The 20,060-nt window shown below is 41.2% G+C and overlaps 1 protein-coding gene across 1 annotated transcript in view; it reads left to right on the top strand.

Annotated features, from left to right (window-relative positions):
* ELOVL7 (ELOVL fatty acid elongase 7) overlaps nt 1-11,725 on the top strand; it is a 103,225-nt gene extending 91,500 nt beyond the window's left edge. Inside the window, exon 8 of the mRNA XM_069222527.1 lies at nt 10,502-11,725. Coding sequence (XP_069078628.1) covers nt 10,502-10,711 — 210 coding nt within the window. The 3' untranslated portion in view covers nt 10,712-11,725. The remainder of the gene's footprint in view (nt 1-10,501) is intronic.
* The last annotated feature ends 8,335 nt before the right edge of the window (nt 11,726-20,060 follow it).

The following is a 20,060-nucleotide window of genomic DNA, read 5'->3' as shown; positions in this document are numbered from 1 at the left end:
CAAACAGGCCACAAAGCACTGACTGCTTAATGTCAGATTACAAGATGGAGGCGGATAAACAATCCTAAGCAGCCCATCTGCCCCAATATCTGATCGATACTGGGGAGTCTGTATCGTCCCAAGTCCTTTGGGCTGCCAATACAGCAGCTCTGTGTGGAGAACAGATGAAAGACTTTGCTTGTTGCAAGAGGCAGGCACAGTAATCACCACGGCTGCTGGAACTATCTATCCAGACCTTGTCATAAGTATGAAACCAACACCCCATCCCACAGCTCCTCCATCAACTGAGGACAGCAAGATTTTACCTGAATGGTCTTTGCAGCTCACCAGCAGAATACACTTTATTATGCCTGAAATGGCATTGTTATGAGCAACAAGGGTAAAGGGATGGGTGGTTATTGGCCACACAGCTACGACAACGCGAAGCCCAATTAGCTATTCCGGCCACCAGGGGCGGAGCTAGCCTCCTGACTAACCTCCTTGTTGAGATAGCTGCCTTCGTGCACTTACTGGGAGATCTCTACAGCGCTGAGGTCCCTGTTAACCCCAACAGAAATTTGTGACCCTTGAGGGAGTATGCTTTCCTACTCTCTTGGATGCTGACAGGAAACTGCTGGATAGTGAAATTGGAGTAAGAAATATCTGCTGCCGTCACAAATATGCCATGTAACAAAGCTGTGGGGGAGAAGACTGCTTCCTCATGGATTACTATAAACTTAACAAGCCCAGCTTCACAAGGTCTTTAAGGAGACTGAAACCAGTGGTGGACTGCAAGCAGAATTCAATAAAGCCATAATCAGTCTCACGTTGAAAGCGGGGGAAATATGCAACTCGATGTGCAAGTTACTGGCCCATCCCATTGCTCAACACAGACATGAAAGTGCTGGCAAAGGTACTGGCAACTTGACCCTAAAAGGTCGTGCTGAGCCTTCTTCATGTCTTGAGGTGGGCATAATACCTGGCCACTCATCCAGGAACCACATGTGCACCTTAGTAAATATCTTATGGCAGGTGAGAGCATACTTGACTGAAGAGATTTTTCCTATCCCTTGATGAGGAAAAGGCATTTGACCCGGTCAAATGGGGATACCTCTTTCACACTCTGGAGAGCAAGAATGGGTTGGGACTTCTTGCAAAAAGTATACTGGCTTTATACCAACCTCACAGACCAGATATGTTGCAGACTCACCATTCACAGAGGGACCCAAAAGGGATGTTCACTATCCCCATTGCTATTTCTTTTAGCTCTTGAGCTGCTAGTGGTGGCCATCAGGCTGAATATCATACGCCGAAATGATACCCTGGTGAGGTCACCCCAAATTCATGGTATACGAATACAATAACCTCTTGACACTTAGTGATCCAGACATATCACTTTTGCCTTTGATGTTCTTGAGCTCTGTATTTGGAGACTTCTCTGGTTACAAGATAAGCTTATGGATAAACGAGGTGCTACCAATCATGAGGTGTCTGCCTGGACAGGCAGTTGGGGAATTTGGCATTGCATGAAAAAGGTCAAACCTCAAACACTGGGGTGTTATGGTCAATAGGAGCCTGGATAACATGTTCTTGGGCAATATGCCACTGCTGCTGCCCAAAACAGATGGTGTGCTCTCCAATTGTTATCCGGACTGGTGCAGGTGGTGAAGATGGTAATGACCCTGGGGGTTAAATACCTTTTTGGTATAATTTCACTGCAATATCAAAGGGTCCTGGCGCTCCACAAATGCATTAAAGTGTATGCATGAGCAGGCAAGAAATCCTGACTGAAGCCCAAGAAACTGCATGCTGGCGCATGAGCAGAGGGACTGAGGCTTCCTGACATGTACCTGTATTATCTTGCCCAACATTTATTGCAATTGGTGCATCTGTCTGCAGACCGTGCTAACCAGCCACTATGGGTCCCCATTGAGTGATCTGTAGCCCATGCACGGCCTAACCTGGGAATACTGTATGGGTAGAAACAGTTGGTGACTGTTGACTGCCTGGCGTCAATCACAGCAATATGGCAGACATGGAGTAATGCTCAAACACTAGTATTGAGGGGACGAAACACTGGTGAGCGCCTCGGGTAAGCACCTCCATGGTCCATGCACACCCTCCCCCCCCCCCCCCCCCCCCCCCCAACTAAAGGAAGCGGATGTCAACAATGCATATGGTGACTAAAGTGTATACTCTGCACCACTGGCATACCTTGATTGTAAGCACTCTTTCAGCTGGCCACTACAGAGGTCTATTTACAGGGTATAGGACTAATTCCCCATGATCAATAAGGTATGGGGCCCATTCCACCATTCAGTGTAACCTTGATGCACATGCTGTTGGTGGAGATGGCGGTGTCAGCCTGTACAGTACTGGACCAAACCGGAACACTCCACCTGAGGCATCACTGCACTTTCCCACCTGCTTTGGTCACCCTGCATTGTATCCTCGGATAAAGCCTGTAAAGTGGACATGAAGGGTGGGCGAAATGTTGAAGTGGCTGTTGGGCCCCCTCTTGCACTGACCAAACCAGGATTATCACTCAGCAAGTATATTTCATGAACTGACGGTGAGCTCCTTTTTTTTTTTTTTTTTTCTTCATGAGCATTATAGGGGATTTGCCCAACATGCTGTGGGTGTTACTGTTCTGTCTGTTGAAATGTCAATAAAGAAGTGAACCACAAAAAATACTTTAGAGTATAGTCACACCGCTATACCAACAAGCAATTTTATTTGACTGTTGCATTATTTACATATGTGAAAGTCGGGGCCTATCCTTGCATTAAACTATTGTTAAACATTAAAAATCTTCTTCAAAGCATGTGAACCCCCAAATAGGGTCCAGCTTTAGAATGTATGTTGGTATGCTTACTGTTCGACAGCTGACTGTCACAGTACTTGAATGCATTCATTTTCTCTGTCCTTTGTCTGAAAGTGATGGCATTTTTGTATGGGACAGCAATCCTAATACAATTAACCATTTGCAAATGATATTAAGGCCCGTGGATTCTGACTAGAATCAGAAAAGGTCTATCGACGTCCTAACCAAGGCAATTTGGCATGAAACTGTTGTAACAATCTGACTTGGGCACACTTCTCCTATGACTCAGTACTAATCTTGCCAAAATCATGGATTTATTGTAGGCGTTGGATGTCTTTGCAAAATCTCTTGCACAGTTATATACATGGATAAGAGATTTAAAAAAAAAACAATGGCCATAAATCAAGACTTTACACAAGAACATGAATTTTGTGTAACAGAAAAAAGATTATAAATATTATTTTGTAATTATTCAGCTTAGCACTGCCATAAAGACAGCATTAAGAACATATTCAACAAAAAACAATCATATGCACCATGAACATCACACACAAAACGTCAGTCAAATAATAATAATCAGATACAACCCAAAGTGAGTAAAGATAAATAACATAACTGAGACAAAAATATGGATAATACATCTTTCATTTAATGGTTATTTTTAAATTAGAAAATCATTCCAGAAGTTCAGAGTATAACGAGAACAAGCAGCACAAATTATAACTTGTGTGTGCTTAAACCATTAATAAAGTCCCATGAAACAAGGGGAGGGAAATTTGCTTTCGCAGTCCAATTGCTACTACAAGGAACATCTTCCTATTATTAATAGTTCATTTAGGCCACAAGAGTTGATTTGAGGTCTTTCGATGGTACGAATATCTTATCCATAGTCCTCCATTTAAAAGCTGCCAATGCGTTTCAACCTCGTTTTTGGATGGGATATGAACAACATTTTTAAGAGGTCATCACCAGGGTGAGACGCCATTGTGTTATCTGGACACTAAGATAAAGAAGCAAAGATTTGAGACCTCATGAAAATAGGGCAAGAAAAGGCATTACTTGATATTTGCTCCCAAGCCGTGCAGAGGTATTTTATTTGCATATCCATATTTTAAGTGGCCATTATTCATTCTTTACAATGTGAATTTTCTCACTTATGTTATTTATCTTAACTCACTTTGTGTTGTTGTATCTGATTAATATTCATTGACTATGGACGTTTTGTGTTATGTTCATGGTGCATATGATCGGGGTTTTTTCTGATTTTTGTTGAATCTTGTAGAAATTGTTCACATATTGAATGCTTGCTTTGTGTCATTGCTAAGTTGAATAAATATAAAATAATTCAAAATCTTTTTTCTGTTACTTATAATTCATGTTCTTTGTGTAATATTTTTAAAACTGTTCTTTATTTATGACCATTGGGGGTTTTCTCTTGTCTTGGTTTATTTACAAATCCATCTCCTGGGGTGGCCTTACAGGATCTAACCCCAGCATTATTACAGTTATACTTGGACATGGATAACATCTTAGGATCAGTTTTGGTGTTGGACTCTGTTGTATAACCATTCTTTATTGAATATTAACAAACGGAGTCCTTCATGGTGCAACATCAAAAGTACACATGAATACACATAAGATTATTTTGCTATGCGAGTCATTAACCATTAAACACACAAGGTGATAGGACAAATGCTTGCAATAAGTCTAACTACTTGTAGTTGCTTGGGGTGGCATTCCAACCCAGTGTTCTTTTGCCCACAATGGCACCCCAGTTTGGACCAGCCATATACAAATAAGTCTTGACCCTGGTCCAACAGGGATAGTCCTACTCGTACTGCCAGGCCAGATCCTCCCTGACCCAGAACACAAGCAACCCAAGACTGGTTTTGCCCCGATTGGGGCTTGTCAGTTGGGTACAGCTTGATTCCAGTGGCACAGTTGAGCATGGGTACCATGTCTGGGCATACCCTTGCCTCTTAGGCAAGATGATTAGGAAAAAGTAGTATTTATAAAGTGTATATATAAGGAGGCCTAAAACTATTGGGAAACCTGGCTAAATTTGCAAAAGTAGTATGCTCTTTATTATCCACAGTGACTCAGCCATTAGGAAAGCCAACGAAATTCCTACATTTCTGACACATGCTCTGCCCCCTCCTAACCCCAGTCTCCATATTACTCTCTCACCATGTGCTCATATGCTACCCTCACCCTCCCCATGTTGCTTTGTCTTGATGTGGACTTATCTGTCTCTCCTTTGTTGGTTCACCCCCAACCACATCTCCTGTTTTGCTCCCCTGTTCGCCCAGTTTTGCTTCTGCGCTGTTGATCTGTGCTTTCATTTAAAAAAAAAAAAAAAAAAAAAAAATTACCAATGCAAACCAGTAACTAAAGTCTTTGTCGTTTTGTAGGTGCAAGGTTTTAGTGAAGGGCCATTCCATCCATAAGACGATAGCTACTAAGATGAAATGTAACTTAAGGCAAATGTTAGAGTATACAGTGTTACCATATATAGCTAGACGGATGTCGCTTGAAACATGCAAACAGTTATTCTCAATTACACAAAAACCTTTAAGTATAAATGTGTACATGAATTTCATAAGCATCCTCAAATATATATTATATAAGTGTAGCAGTAAACAATTGTATGCATATGTATAGGATAGTCTCACCCTTTTGAAGCATGAGATGCTTTATTGCTGAGGAAATCATCAGCCTACGGTTTCTTACTGATGTTTGTATAGTGTATGCCTCACACCGCCATTGACCCCTTGTGGTTGTGGACTGTCGAGGGGTGCTCTGCTACATTGTTTTGGGCTGGCTTGAATGTGCGTTCCTACATGACCTCTAGGAGACTTTCAGCAATGCACCTTCAAATCAGAGGCTCGTAAGCAAAATGTCGTGTAGCTGGTAGGTATGGGTGAAGATGAAGATGCAGCATAATCTTAACAAGAAACATTTTTTTTTGTTTTTCGGATTCCTCTCACTCTAATAATTTTGTACATAGTTATAATGCAAAATTATAGTAGATTTCAATTTCCTTTCATAATTGATGTGTTTTCATTAAAATTTTAGGTTTTATTACTAATATCTATATCACAGTTCTTTGAGTTTTTTTTTTTTTTTTTTTTTTTTTAAACCACAGACGGAAAGTACAAATACAATATACACATTTATAAAGGAAAAATAGGTGATAAAATCTCTTTTGTGTGCATCCTTTCTAATGGTGATCTTGTCTCTTCTCTTTACTTACACATAATTCCCTTACATTAAATTATGGTCTTTATTCCATTTCATTCTTCTACTTCTGCTTCTTTCTTTCTTAATAAGATTACTTCCATAACTAAATAGTTATTTTTACACATAAATAAAATATTTTCCATCTTTCAGGTAAAGTTTCAATCCCCCAAAAAAATTTAATTTCTCACTAAACTTAATTTTACAATTCCTCATTTGGATCAAATTATGGACTTCCATTATTTGGAATTTAAATCTATTCATGCTATGTGACAGTTCTACTGCACGTTTCCCACCTTTCCTTCATTCCCACAGTTAAAATGGGGATCTAATTGTATATACACACACAGCTCTGTGTAACCCATTATTATTTTTGGTCCCAGGTTTGTAGTATTCCTGCATACTGTAATCAGTTTGCCGGTCATTGTTATGTAATTTTGTATCCATACCGGTGTGTTCTGTTGCTTTATGTTGCCTGTGCTAATTAGTCTCATTTAGTAGTATGATTGACTGACTTCTTGAACATTTGTGGGGTTTTTTAGAGCACTTAGGGGGTCATTATGACCCTGGCGGAAGGCGGAGAAGCGGCGGTAAGACCGCCAACAGGCTGGCGATCTTTTTTTATGTATTATAACCATGGCGGTTACAGCCATGGTCATCCGCCGCTTCTCCGTTCTGCCCGCCAGGGCGGAGACGACCGCTGGGCTGGAGACCTCAGTCTCCAGCCCGGCGGCGGTCACTATACCGGCAGCGGTATTTGGACCCTGCAGACCGCCATGGATTTCATGCGGTTTGAAACTGCCATGAAATCCATGGCAGTGAGCACTATCCGTGCCAGGGAATTCCTTCCCTTACACTGATAGGGGTCTCCCCCACCCCAACTCCCTCCCCTATGCCACCCCCCCAAAGGTGGCAGGACCCCCCCTCTCCACCCCGACCCCCCCCAACATAACATCATATATACACACACGACACGCACGCAGGCACCACCAACACACATACACGCACACACACCGACGTACATGCCAACATCCACACGGTCAGACGCGCACACCCACATTCAAACCTACACGCACACATCCATACAGACATACCTACAGACATACATGCACTCATTCCCAAACACACAACACCCCGCAAGCATGCACGCACTCACACACCCCCTCTACATACGGACACCCCCATGCACGCACACAACACCCCCCCCCCCCCCTCACGGACGATCGACTTACCTGGTCCGACGATCCTCCGGGAGGGGACGGGAGCCATGGGGGCTGCTCCACCGACACCACACAGTCGCCAGAACACCGCCACCGCGAATCACAGGACGTGATTCGCTGGGTGGTGTTCTGTTGGCATAGCAGTTGAGGTGGAGCAACCTCCACTTCCCCGCCTCCCGCCAGTATGGCTGCTGGCGGCTCTCCATCTGTAAAAGTACGGAGAGCTGCCAACGGTCATAATAGGCCGAGCGGCAAACCGCCACCACTGGCGGTCTTCCGCACGGCGGTCCCTCGGCGGTCTTGGAAAAAGACCGCTGAGGTCAAAATGACCCCCTTAGTGATTACAACTTATGGTCCTAGTCATCCGGTCACTTTCCATTTTCTTGATAGACACAAAAGTAATTGGGATGAATTAAAAGTAGATCTATTGCACATAACCTAGATTGAATCTAAAAAGGAACATGAATTCATCTTGAGGCAACAAAAATAAAACATACATTTGACTGGAAGAAGAAGCCCATGGTCTGAATCTGGAAGAATGTTTACTCATTTCAGGGAATGAGTTGTTGATTAAGGTGAATGACTTAATTTGGTTGGATAAATAATGACTTCATGATATAGTTAACAAGGTAAATAGCACACTACAGTAAAGATTAATTTATTAATGGATTGTGTATAGATAGGGACTTTCAGCTCTTCAATTTACAATTCCAAGAAGATTTATGGTAGAAGCTGTTTTACATTTCACTGGAATAGAGATTTCCTCTGCCACCATCCTATTTGTAACTTTTTTTTCTTTTTTTTCACATCAACTGCCTATTTTGCCTCTTCTGATGTCACTCCACAAATGACAGATATGGAATGGAAGCGTTTTTGCATAAATCAAAGTTCATCCATTTGCATTTGTTGATACTTCAGGATTTCCTTTTTTTGTTTTTTCCTCGTACATCTATAATATTTCTTCTGTATAACACCAGTTCCTGGTGTGTTTTTTTTCATCTTCCATACATTCAGTTGGTTTAGCCTATGCCTCTTATTTAAATAGGTAATGGTGTCTGTGTTAGTCATGCTCTATGAACCATTTAAGATTTAGCACTTTGAATTGACAAATGACCTATAGTTGTAGGTTTATATCACTCAAATTATTCACTTAAGTAAAGCAAAGCACCATAGTGGGCACAACCATGAATTCATAATTTTAAATGGATGCTGTTTTTTTTTATTTTTTATTAGGTCTGACAACTGTGCAGCTGTCGCCTGACCTTATGTGATCGACAGAAAGATGTTTCAGAAATACTACTGATTAGCTTAGCTACCGCATGGCTACAGCATTTCATTGGGCAGTTGTTGTGGGCTTCCACTGATAGTGCTTGTGTTGCACTTGTTGCCTTCTGGGAAAGGTTATGCTCAGTACAGCAGGACTGAGTTAGTTTTGGTGGCAAGCCAGTGATCAAGGCTATAGGCATAAACTGTTTAACATATGCGTTCATAATGTATTGATCAGGCCTACTGCCATCATTGTAATTTTAGATTAAAGTCAATAGCCATTTAAAGGTTGATGTTTAATACTCTGTATTATGGCAGAGAGGTATAATGTTACGTGAAATCTCAAAGATTAATGTAGTTGGGAAGGAGCTTTGGTTTTGGTTACCCCCTCTAAAAACAAAAATGAGGAGATTTGCATTCTGATAATCCTCATTAAGCCATCTTGGGAAAGACAGTGTTTCCTTTGCCAACTGTAGTTTTCTATAAATTTGTAATTTTGACAATGCCTCACGGTTGCTTTGTGGGAAAGCTTACTTGCTACAGTAGGCCTGAGTTGTTTATAGTGGCAAGCCGGTAATAAAGGCTATGGAATTGATTAACTGGAAAAATAGGTGTGATTTGTTTATTATGAAAGGTTATGACAATTGCAGTAGACTCAATTATTTATTGTGAAAATCATACCTTAAAACCATTAGGCCTTCAGTGGCAGTTTTTCATCACACTGTTACAGGCTCTAGATTGGACAGTATTTTGTTATATGAAATCCCCGATTACAATAGTTGACAAGGGTTTTGATGTTGGTCAACACCTTTTGGGGGAGCGGAAGATTTTCACTGTGATAATCCTTTTTGAATTGTCATTGAACATGTCATGAGTGATGTAACGTGAGATCATAAGCAGTGCATGGCAAGGGTGCAAGTTAGCTCAATAAACTATAACTGGCTAATTTACGTTTTTGTTTTTTTGGGGGGGGGGGTTAAAACGGTATTTTCAATGGACATCTTCCTATAAGGCCACTTTAACCTTTGTTTTCTTCACTGAATATATGCAGGCATTTTGAGCCTCACTTCTTCTGCCATTGGTCTACCTTTGAGTGTCATGTACACTCTGCTTCCATCTATTTTAACATGGGGAGGGAAGGGTTAGCCTACTTCAGCCACCGACTCTTTAGTCCTGTGAGTTACTGCACTTGTCTGATCAGATCTGTACATTCACTTGAAAATGCACATGGTTCAGTGCCAGGGCTTTTGGGTCACTTCGTTAGCTGTCCCTTTTCTCCTTTTTAAAGGTCATGTTTCATGTCCTTTCGTATCGTTTCATCTGCAGTACAAATTATTCCACGTGGCCACTGCCTCATGACCAGATGACCATTATGAAATTGTAGTAACCATATTATATGATTAATTTACCATCCCAAAACATTGGGTTAAAACAAGGCGGCCATGTTGGAACTTTAAAACACAGTATACACTTTGCACAATTCCACTGCAAGACAGCCACCAGCTGCCATGTCTAACTTTGTTTCTAAGTGGCAGCATGTTTTTTTCTACTTGTATTTCTATAGTGCTCATTTTTATCTTGCAAATGTTGTTGAGTTTGTTTTTTATTATGGTTGCATAAGTTGATAAATGTAAGAATGAGCCAGTGGGTGCATTAATGGATGCATACATGCAAGGGTAGGTGGTAGAGTTCATGTATGATGAATTTTGAGTACTTAAATCACTCGGTGACTGAAGAGGCACTTTCATTGATAGGCCTAACCTATTGGCACTCCAGTGCTTATTCTGTACATATAAGCAACTGAAAAGAAAGAGCTAATGTTTTTGAGTATTTGGAATTCCTGTTGTGCTGGATTCCACCTACACCACAGATTGTGTATAAAGAACAGAATGTCAGTTAAATGGCCTCTAATGTATTCTGTAATAAAAATGTAATTATTTAAATACATAACACTATTTTCTTTTCTATTTTTTAGGTGCAGTTTATAATGGTTACAACTCACATTGCACAATTCTTCTTCATGGAGGATTGCCAGTACCAGTTTCCAATTTTCCTGTACGTTATTTTGACGTACGGCTTTGTCTTTTTGGTCCTGTTCCTTAACTTTTGGTTTCACGCTTACACCAAAGGCCAGCGATTGCCAAAGAGTACGAAGAATGGGTTGAGGAAGGAAAAGGATAATTGATTTCCATCTTAAGATGTATTGCATTGTCACATGGGCTGGTGCCTTGTACTAGACAATCAAGACAACCTTACTGTACATTTTGCACTTTCAAAACAAATCCTGTATTGTTACAATGCGATTTACATTTTCTGGAGTTCAGGCAATGCAATGCACTGGTTATGCAAAGATACATTTTTGCAATGGTACCCTACCAGTAGATTTGAAAGCTCATCTTGGAACTACTCCTAGCCCTGTTGTGAGATAATACAGAGCAGCACACATTTAAATTATTCTTGAAGAATATATTGTAATCCAGTATTGAGTACTGTATTGACAACAAATGATTAAGTGGCCTATACATATGCTGATGTATTTCTGATAAGTTTCTGTATGATATAATTCATATTGATTTTCATTTAACTAGTTTTGAAGTTTAATTACAATATCCTCTAACTGGATTTGCAGTTGACCGGGTTATATCCTTCATGATGCTCATATAACATTGCCTGAGTAAGCTGATACTACCATCACTTGGAAGGTATTCTGCTAGAAAATTAAAACCTGAATCGCACAATTACATTGTCAAAGCTTAGATATTTTATTGTGGCAAGCTAAATATCATTTAACGAGCCATACAGAGCCCTTTTTTTTACCAACCTGCTTTTTGATAATGATTTATTTACAGCCAGTGTTTTGAAATACCTTAACATTACTCTGGGTTAGTGTAAATCAAGTACATATTTCTATAGTATTGATAAGCTGGTAATTTACCTACTATTAGCTTTCAACAGGCCTAACCAAAATCAAACCACCCTGATAATTTAATTTTGAAGCTGGCCTTTGCACCAATATGTGGAACTTCTGTGGTCTAAGCCAAGTAGTCTTTATGAACAAGGGTGTGACTATCTTTGTTAAAGATATGATAACTTTGTGATAAAAGCAAATAGTTCAGTGGATTAACTATAGTAAGTATATGATTGCATACAATGTCAAATTTGTACACGCTCTATAATAAAGTTAATAACTTATATAAAACTGTTTGTCCTACTGTGCACTTGAATCTTATTGAATATGATTTTAGAAACGAGGGCTCATTACTGTGAGATGTCTAATGGGACTAAAAAGTCTCTTGCATGGTGGTGGGTGTGTACCCCTGGCCTGCGTGCCCTAACTGTGGGTCATGCATTTGCGCCATGGCATAGGCCTGTCTCATGCTTTGTGTTCCATTTTTTTAAATGGGAGGGGAACCCAAGGCACTACCCTCCTAGAGGTGAACAGCTACTGTCTTTGCCAGGATTTAAGCAGCATGAGTGTGGTGGTGGCAGTAAACAGTGCAGTGATCAGGCTCTTTTAGCTGTGTCACTGGAGTGAGGCCTACAGACTCACTCACTTAAAATTCTGTTGTATGCTTAATGCACCCTTGGCCTACATTAGTTTGGTGTGCAATGCTGCCCAGCATGTAATACACGTGCTGGGTGTGTCTGTGAATGGTACAATATAGAGAGAGTGCAGTGCATATATGGTATGTGCATGTGTGCATGAGAGGAATACAGAACATGAAGGATTTAGTGCTGTTCGGTGCATGTGTATTATTATATGCTTATACTGGTTATATGTGTGTCTGTGAATGGTAAAATACGTTGAAGATGCTGGTGTAGAAGCTACAGAAAATCAGAGGCAGAAATTCATCAGAAAAGGGGAAAAAAACATTTATTTTAATGTGACACGGGGACAGTGACTTGAAGAGCCAAGTCCAAGAGTCCGAATTGTGGAGCTCCAATACAATCTTTTATACCTGAAAAACGCAAAAGGTGAAAATACATCATCAAATCAGAACAACTGAAAGATCATTTCTTCATAAAGTACATTGTATGATGTTCAGGAGATGCATGGTGTTACACATATATTAGGCATCTAACCAATCGCAGTAAAACACCATTTCATGTTGACAGCATGACTCGAGATGACCACAAGCGTGACCTTCACATTACTTAAACGGTTGGCACTTTACAAGGAGTCAAGAAACCAGTTTTTTTCATAACTCCTCTTCAGACCTATGTGGCCATCCAGATATCTGTCACTTGCTGGGCAAATGAAGCAATGCATGTCGTGTGAGGACTCTTTAAAGCAAGGCTTGCGTTAGGAGCAATCTGTCAAGGTAAATTAATTTAGTAAAGGTCATCCAAACTTTTGCATTCATTTTTAAGGCCTGTTCATCCTTGAGTATCGCAGGATGAGGTCAGGCCTGTGGAAATACAAAAATGATTCTTTAGCCAGTTTTCACACTGGGTTCCGTTTTGGGAGAGCCAGGGCTAACTGGAGGAACATGATGAGCTATAGCAATCCACTCCAGACAGATTTGTGGATTGCTTCATTCCTGTGAGCTGGTGCTCTTTGATTCAATGAGGTCACTGGGAAAGGGGCCTAGGCACATCTCAGGAAGGGGATGGGACTGATAAGAGAATCATCGAGTAGTGCTGATGCCTTGGGGTAATCCTTCTAAAACTCATATCATGGTGGCAGACATACAGGTATGAACATATAGTCCCTTCCATAGGGCTACCAGATTTGGAGTCACTCCTGTGACAGACTGGTTTATGAAGGCAAGGCAGAAGAGAGGGCACTTCAAAAGGAAGCAGTACTCCCAACGTAAACTTCAAAGACTGAGTCTCTAAATCACATTTAGTGTCTGGAAATGGACTATAAGAAGGGGAACTCAAGGCTCCCAAAACTGTCTACTGTTAAACAGCTAGTCTGGCTGTGCAGGGAGGAAAAGCTCTGCAAGACTCCTGACTGATCAGGACTCTGGGCCAACGGCCTGCTAGTCCCCGTGCTGGGTGAGAGGTCATCGCCCAGGGAATCTAGCAACATCTACCCTTTGAGGGCCAGTGCCTACCTGCTTGCCAAGACCAGTGTGCCCTTCGAGGATGAGGCGCAAGGTACAGTGGGGAATCTTGCTGATTGGATCCCTGTAGCATAGTGCGAAGAGACTGCTGCTGCACAGATTGGGCTGTAGCCTGTGTGGAGCCAAGTCTTCAGCTCTGTGTGCCAGGTGTGGCCTCTGCCAACATTGCTGCTGTTGTGAGAAGGGGGCCACCGTAGTGACCGAGAGGGCCCAAAGCCCGACTGAGGACCAGCTCCAGGAGTGTTGCAACCCCATCTTTGCAGGGAGGATCTCAAGAAACTTAACAGCATTGAGAATACTCCCTATCCCCAAGCCACTGCCTTGACAGGACTGCATGTGAGGAACTAGAGGACACCAGACCTCTGCCCATCCCAGGCTGTTTGTGAGGAACTTACCAGAGATTGCTGCTGGAGCTTCAGTGCCCCAGAAGGGGGTGTGCTCAGAGAGACTGTTCATGCGGATCCCACTGGTGCAGCTCAGGCTGATTAACGGCCCAGACAGCCATGGGGGAATTTGCCTACCTTTTTTATAGTGCTTCGGCACTGGAACACTTTTGAATTAGTCTGAGTAGGACTCCTGAGACTTCAGACTACTAGCAGGGCATAACCTGAATTTCACCTATAGTGAATAGGGAAATTACAGCTAGCAAGAGGGAAGTGGGACTTAGAGACCCACCTGTAAAAAACTAAAGCTTTGACCTCATGGGACTGTGTGCATTGTTTGTTAATGTCATTTTACTTCGTACATACTTCTTTTTTTCCACAATAGCAAAATTCCTTTTAACATAAAAGGACAACAATTTATTGCTGCTACTGACTGTATTTTGAGTTGTAAGCCTGTGTTCACCACACCTGTGTTTACCTCCATCCGCAAATGCCTCCCACAAAGAAGCCTTTGTCTGCTCAACCTGTGCTACCACTGAGAATCAAATGCTGAAGGGGTACTTGGTCTAGTTGCTCTAGATATATAATAGGTCAGTCTCAGGGACATCTGAAGTAAATGGCCTAAACAGCCCTCCTACCCCCACTGCCTCCCCCTCCCCCCATTGGGGCCAATAGCTTCTGCTCGCCTTTTGGCACTCTGAACAGGGTTCTGACAATGCCACATAATATATTGCAAAGCAAGGTTCATTGAGGTAAGTCTCCTTATCGTGGAACTAATTCAGATGATATATTGGGTTCTGTTGACTCCTGCACTTTTCTATACACAATATTGCGTGAAAACTCCCTCACCCTTTATTTCATTATTAAGAGGCGTTCCCAAGGTCTAAGAAGCTTTGGTTGGAATTGTTGCTTCTGCTGATCTAGACGATGTCTAGATTTGTGGACAAGGAGCTGCCTTTGTTAAATGCTGATCTGTCAACCTCCGTTTTAAATTTGTCCATTTGCATTAGAAAGGGAAAAATACTTTTTTTTTTTTTTTTTTTTTTTTAAGGTAGATTTTCCCAAACTTGTTTTTGTAGGAATATCTTCACATTTCCAAAGCCAGCTCTGAGCAAGTTTGATGTTTCCTCATTAGTTTACTATTGCAGAGTCTTTGGGGAATATTCATGCTTCTGCCATTCCAATAGAGACAGAACATTCCTTGCATTTCATCAGGCTGTACCTGTGTAATTACACACTAGATGAGAAATTATTGATGAAGTAATGGTTATATCACTCTCTGCTCTGCACGTTTCAATTTTAGAAGTGTCCTCTGCTCCAGGAGATGGACATCGGCCAATGAATCAACATTGTTGTGAAAATCTTGCTTTTCAAAGTATATTTTAGTTGTCATTAGCATGTGTTATGCTTTCTGACACCTAGCTTTATCAGGGAATGTAGAAATCCAGGACATCCTTTGCTTGTAGGCTAGACAAAGGCAGGCAATTTTCATTGGTAATAATGGGAGTATTGGTACTTAGACTGGAGCACTTATGACAAGAAAATGATAGATTGATTTGTGCTGTTCATCCACATTTTTTTATGTTTGACCCATCAGCCTTATGGTGATCTTCCCTGGAACTTTTTGCCTACTCCTCTGTTTGCTGAAATTGTTTTTTGTTGGCTTTAGGACTCTATGCACTCACTACTGACCAGTACTAAAGTGCTGTGCTCACTCCTTAAAACATTGTCTGGCACCTGATTGGCAGATTTAACTCATAAAGCCCTAGTAAGTGGCACCATATGTACCCAGGGCCTGTAAAGTCAATGCTACTAGTGAGCCTGCAGCATTTATTGTGCCACCCACTTAAGTACTGTTTCAAAACATGTCTCAGGGCCTACCATTGAATCTTATTTACAGTTCTGAACTTCCAATTCGACCTGGCAAAATATTCCCTTTGCCAAGCCCAATCTTCTGTTCTCACTGCATATGCGTTATCCCCAATGTGGGCCCTAAATAATGGGCATGGTTCATTGTATTTAAGAAGTTGGACATCTCCTTTTAGGTTTTACATGTTATGGTAGTGAAAACATCCTAAACTCCTTGTTAATTACTGTGAGGTCTACCTATCCCATAGGATAACATGGGGTTATCTTATCACTTATAAAATAACATTTGTTTGGGAACGGTGGAAATGTCATGCTTGGTGTCTGAAGATTTGTAATCTAAAATCCTCTGTAATGTAAAGAATTAGGAAAATGGCACTTGTAGGGAGTTGGCATTTTCTTGTCCTAACCATTTGGACCATGCAGCTTGTACCCTGGGTTAATGTGATTAGTGTGGCAGTTGGCCTTTGTGTATTCCTCCCAGACAGTGACACAAAAGAGGGCTAGAAGTCAGGATGGGCCATTGTCCCTTGGCGTCAAAATATCCCCGCATTGCAGTGAGGGACCAAGATTGCGTGCCGAAAAACGGCGCAATCCCTTGCAGTGTGGAAAGAAACAATGCATTGTCTGTGGTGTGTTGGAAAATCCGACACACTTTATTTTATTTTTTTCTTCTTTTTTTCCACACATCTGCCCTGCAGTCTCTGTGCATCGTTATTTTTGGCACATACCAGGTATTGTCTCTTAGAAACAAACAGTTGTGTGTAACAAAGTATTGAGGCTCTTTTAAATCTTTTAGGAGTGATATTTCAACTTGTGCTTATTGGATCTTTGTCGTTTACACCTTATTTTATTCAGATAAATATTATCTATTTTTCTAAAACTGTGTGGTGTATTTTTGTGGTTCTTTCACTGTTAATGTGTGACTTATTGCACAATTACTATACCTAATTGCCTTGTAAGTTAAGCCTGACTGCTCAGTGCCAAGTTACCAGAGGGTGGACACAGGATAATTTAGATTGTGTTGTGACTTAACCTGACTAGGATTGTGGTCCCTACAAAGGCGCGTATACCTCTGTCAGCTAGACACAACATTTCTAACAATGATGTTTTTCTCTACCAACCCACCTACTTAAAGGAAAAATACTCTTTGGCTCGAAAATACAATGTTTTTCTCAATTACATTTTTATTTGCTGCAGCCATTGCCTACTTTGACACCTCCCTGAAAACATTTCTCTTTGAACACCATCTACTGTGTTGGGCCCAAATTAATATGTAATCACTTCGGCTACAACTGTTTGTGTCACCTTGCTCTTTTTCCTCATTCATTAACCAGACAACTAAGATTTCTAGAAGTACAATATTTAATAAAATATATCCAAAATATTGTACTATTTCTAAGAGCAATCTTCCTTTCTAAAAGTCTCCGCATAATGCATATTTGCTTGGTTTCATTGGTAGACTGATACTTTTACAAACCACCTATTTGTTAGTCTATGATGGAGACAAGGGTTGACATCCACATGAACTGGCTTTTTAAGTCTAGTAGATAGCGTAAATGTCCCTAGACTTTGTGACCACCAGAAAGAGCTTTCAAGGAGTTTTAGCCCAGTGCCATGATGCATGACTGTCACTGGACGACGAGTTCGAGCCCGAGAGGCAAAGTTCTGACCCCCCCCCCCCCCACGCCGAAAGTTGCTGTACCCAGGCAAGTAGTCAAAGTTCAGTTTGTCACCCTTGCATAAGTTACTGAGAGTTGAAGGAAACCCCTGGTTTTGTTTATGGATGGGCATAACTCTCATAGTTCAGTGTAGCATAATCATATGGAATTTCCTTGAGGTTGCATAAGTATGTGAGAAGAGTAATACTGCACTTAGCTCTACTAACACAAGAATGCACTTTCGCTTCCAAAATGGGTGCAAGAATGCATTTTGCACTAGGAAATAGTGCTAAATGCAACAGAACACAATTAGCAAATTCAAGCAGTTGTTTGCGCTCGCTAAATGTGCTTTTGGGCTAGGATTGTCAGCCTTCTTACCCCTAGCATTTAGCACAATTTTCTTATCTGAAAATGTGCCCCTCACATACAAAATGTATGCAAGAAGGCATTTTGTGCTTAGCAATAGCACTATTTGGGCGGTTGGGGGGTAGAATGTTTCACCCCAACTTACTTGTGGCATCTAACGCTATTTTTCTTAGTGCAAAATGCACACTTGCATTCAAATGAACGCAAGGATGCATTCTATTAAGAAATAGCATTGAATGCACTAAGAAACAAATAGTGAGTGGCTAATTACAGTTGCTAAATGTGCTCTTGCACTAGGATTGTTGTCCCACAAATTACTTTTAATTATGTGAGCAGGCATACGAACTTTATCTGGAATTTTGCGTCAAAGAGTAATGCTGACTTACTGAACTTACTTTGATTATGGCAGCATAAATAAATTATGCCCGGGCCTACTTTTGTAACAACCACAGGGCGCTAAAAGCTGTGAAGCCTACTCCTTTGATACCCCAGTGCCAAGAAGCCTGACCGCTACTGCACGCAGAGGTGGAGGCTGGGAGGCAAAGTCCTGACCCTCAAACGGTGTACCGGAGTCTGCTGGGGGAATCATCAGAATGCAGTTTGGTTGCCTAGTATAGCGGTTATTGTGAGTAGAAGGGAGTAGTTGGTTTTGTTGTAGGGCCCCAAGGGGCATCAACCCAGTTTTGCTTTAAAACTCCAACCCCTTTCGGCCAAGATCACCCAACCTTGCTCGTGGGAAAAGAGCTGGCCACAGGAAGATCCCTCCCTCTCCCCTCCACCCCCCAACACCGGCTCAGCATCCTGCATTCCTTGCATTAGGACCACAATATTAACCTTTATATTGGTTTGCCCATAGGACCTGGAACTGAAGTGCAGAGTGCTTAAACTTCGAAGTAACTGTTCAATTGAAACTAAATGGTTCCTGTGACTTGCACTCTATTAGAGTTGGCACCCACAAGAGTGTCCTTACAACCATTTTCAAGTTACTTGTTTTGGCTAACCCTAAACTGCAAGTCACGGTAGATTTAAATAATTTACTGCATTGTATAAAACACTGTGATTTATTGTTTATTTAAAAATTCATATCTCCGGAAACCTCCGTTGGATTTTTGTCAATCCGTTGTCTATTTAGAGATAAAAATACAACCTGTTTTTATAAACTGGTGTCAGGTTTTTATTGTGTTGGGTTTTCCTTCTTCTTCAGCTGTTTTAATATTTTTATTTGCTTTACACTTTATCCTTTGATAAAGCCTGACTGGTCTGTGCCACAGCTATTTTGGAACGAGCTAAAGTTTTAAAAATGAACCTGACTGGACCTGGCACAGACTTCAGATTTTATTACACTGAGGTCAAACAAACCACATCATACAATAAACAGCTTTCCTCATACCAATAATCATGGGCATAGGCATGACTGTGAAACATTGTCAGATGCTATAGGTCTGATCTGTCTAATGTGAAATGAAGTTGGTCTGCCTTATTTATTCTGAAAGGCATATGTTAAAGCTAAGAGGCCTTTAAAGCATGGTTGTTCATGGAATCTGATAACCTGCAGACAGATATTCAGTTATTATCTATCAGATTACATTAGTAGGCAAGGGTTTTGGCGTTGGTCACCCACCTCTGATGAACCCTGGTGTATATTCTCAGTGTGATAATCCTTGTTAGGCTTTCTTTTGTGCCAACTGTAAATGTGTATGTTTGTACTGTCTTTTATTGTGTGTACTCAAGAACTTCCAACAACTCTTCTCACAGCTTAAGCTTGCAATCAAAACAGCCCATACAGTATTTCGTGTTGCAGCATTTATAAAGCACTTGCTTCCCCTGTGTGGTACACTGAAGCACTTGCCTACATAGGCTGCAGGCTACATTATGTAGTGTGTGGCTGGAAGGGTTTTGTCATTATTTTTATCCAAATTGTTTCTATGTGATGCGTGATGACCACCGAGGTGCGGTTAGTATGTTGTGGGGTGCGTCGCTTAACAGTATTGCAGATGAAGCAGTGGGTGACAGATGGGCAGTTTATGATGTTCAGTATGCTGGCAGCCTTGTGAAGCTGTGTAGGCCTCTTTATTGTATTTCTTATGATCTTAGTCTACTCAGCTGGTTACTGTACTTCATTGTCCATGTTGTCCGATGTTTTGACCAAGTTTTTAGTCCTGAGTAGGCATGGTTGGCGAAATAAAACG

The sequence above is a fragment of the Pleurodeles waltl genome, chromosome 1_1 (assembly GCF_031143425.1).
Source record: "Pleurodeles waltl isolate 20211129_DDA chromosome 1_1, aPleWal1.hap1.20221129, whole genome shotgun sequence".
NCBI classification, from domain to species: domain Eukaryota; kingdom Metazoa; phylum Chordata; class Amphibia; order Caudata; family Salamandridae; genus Pleurodeles; species Pleurodeles waltl.
Note: the sequence above shows the minus strand (reverse complement) of the source record. Positions and strands in the feature narration are given on the sequence as shown.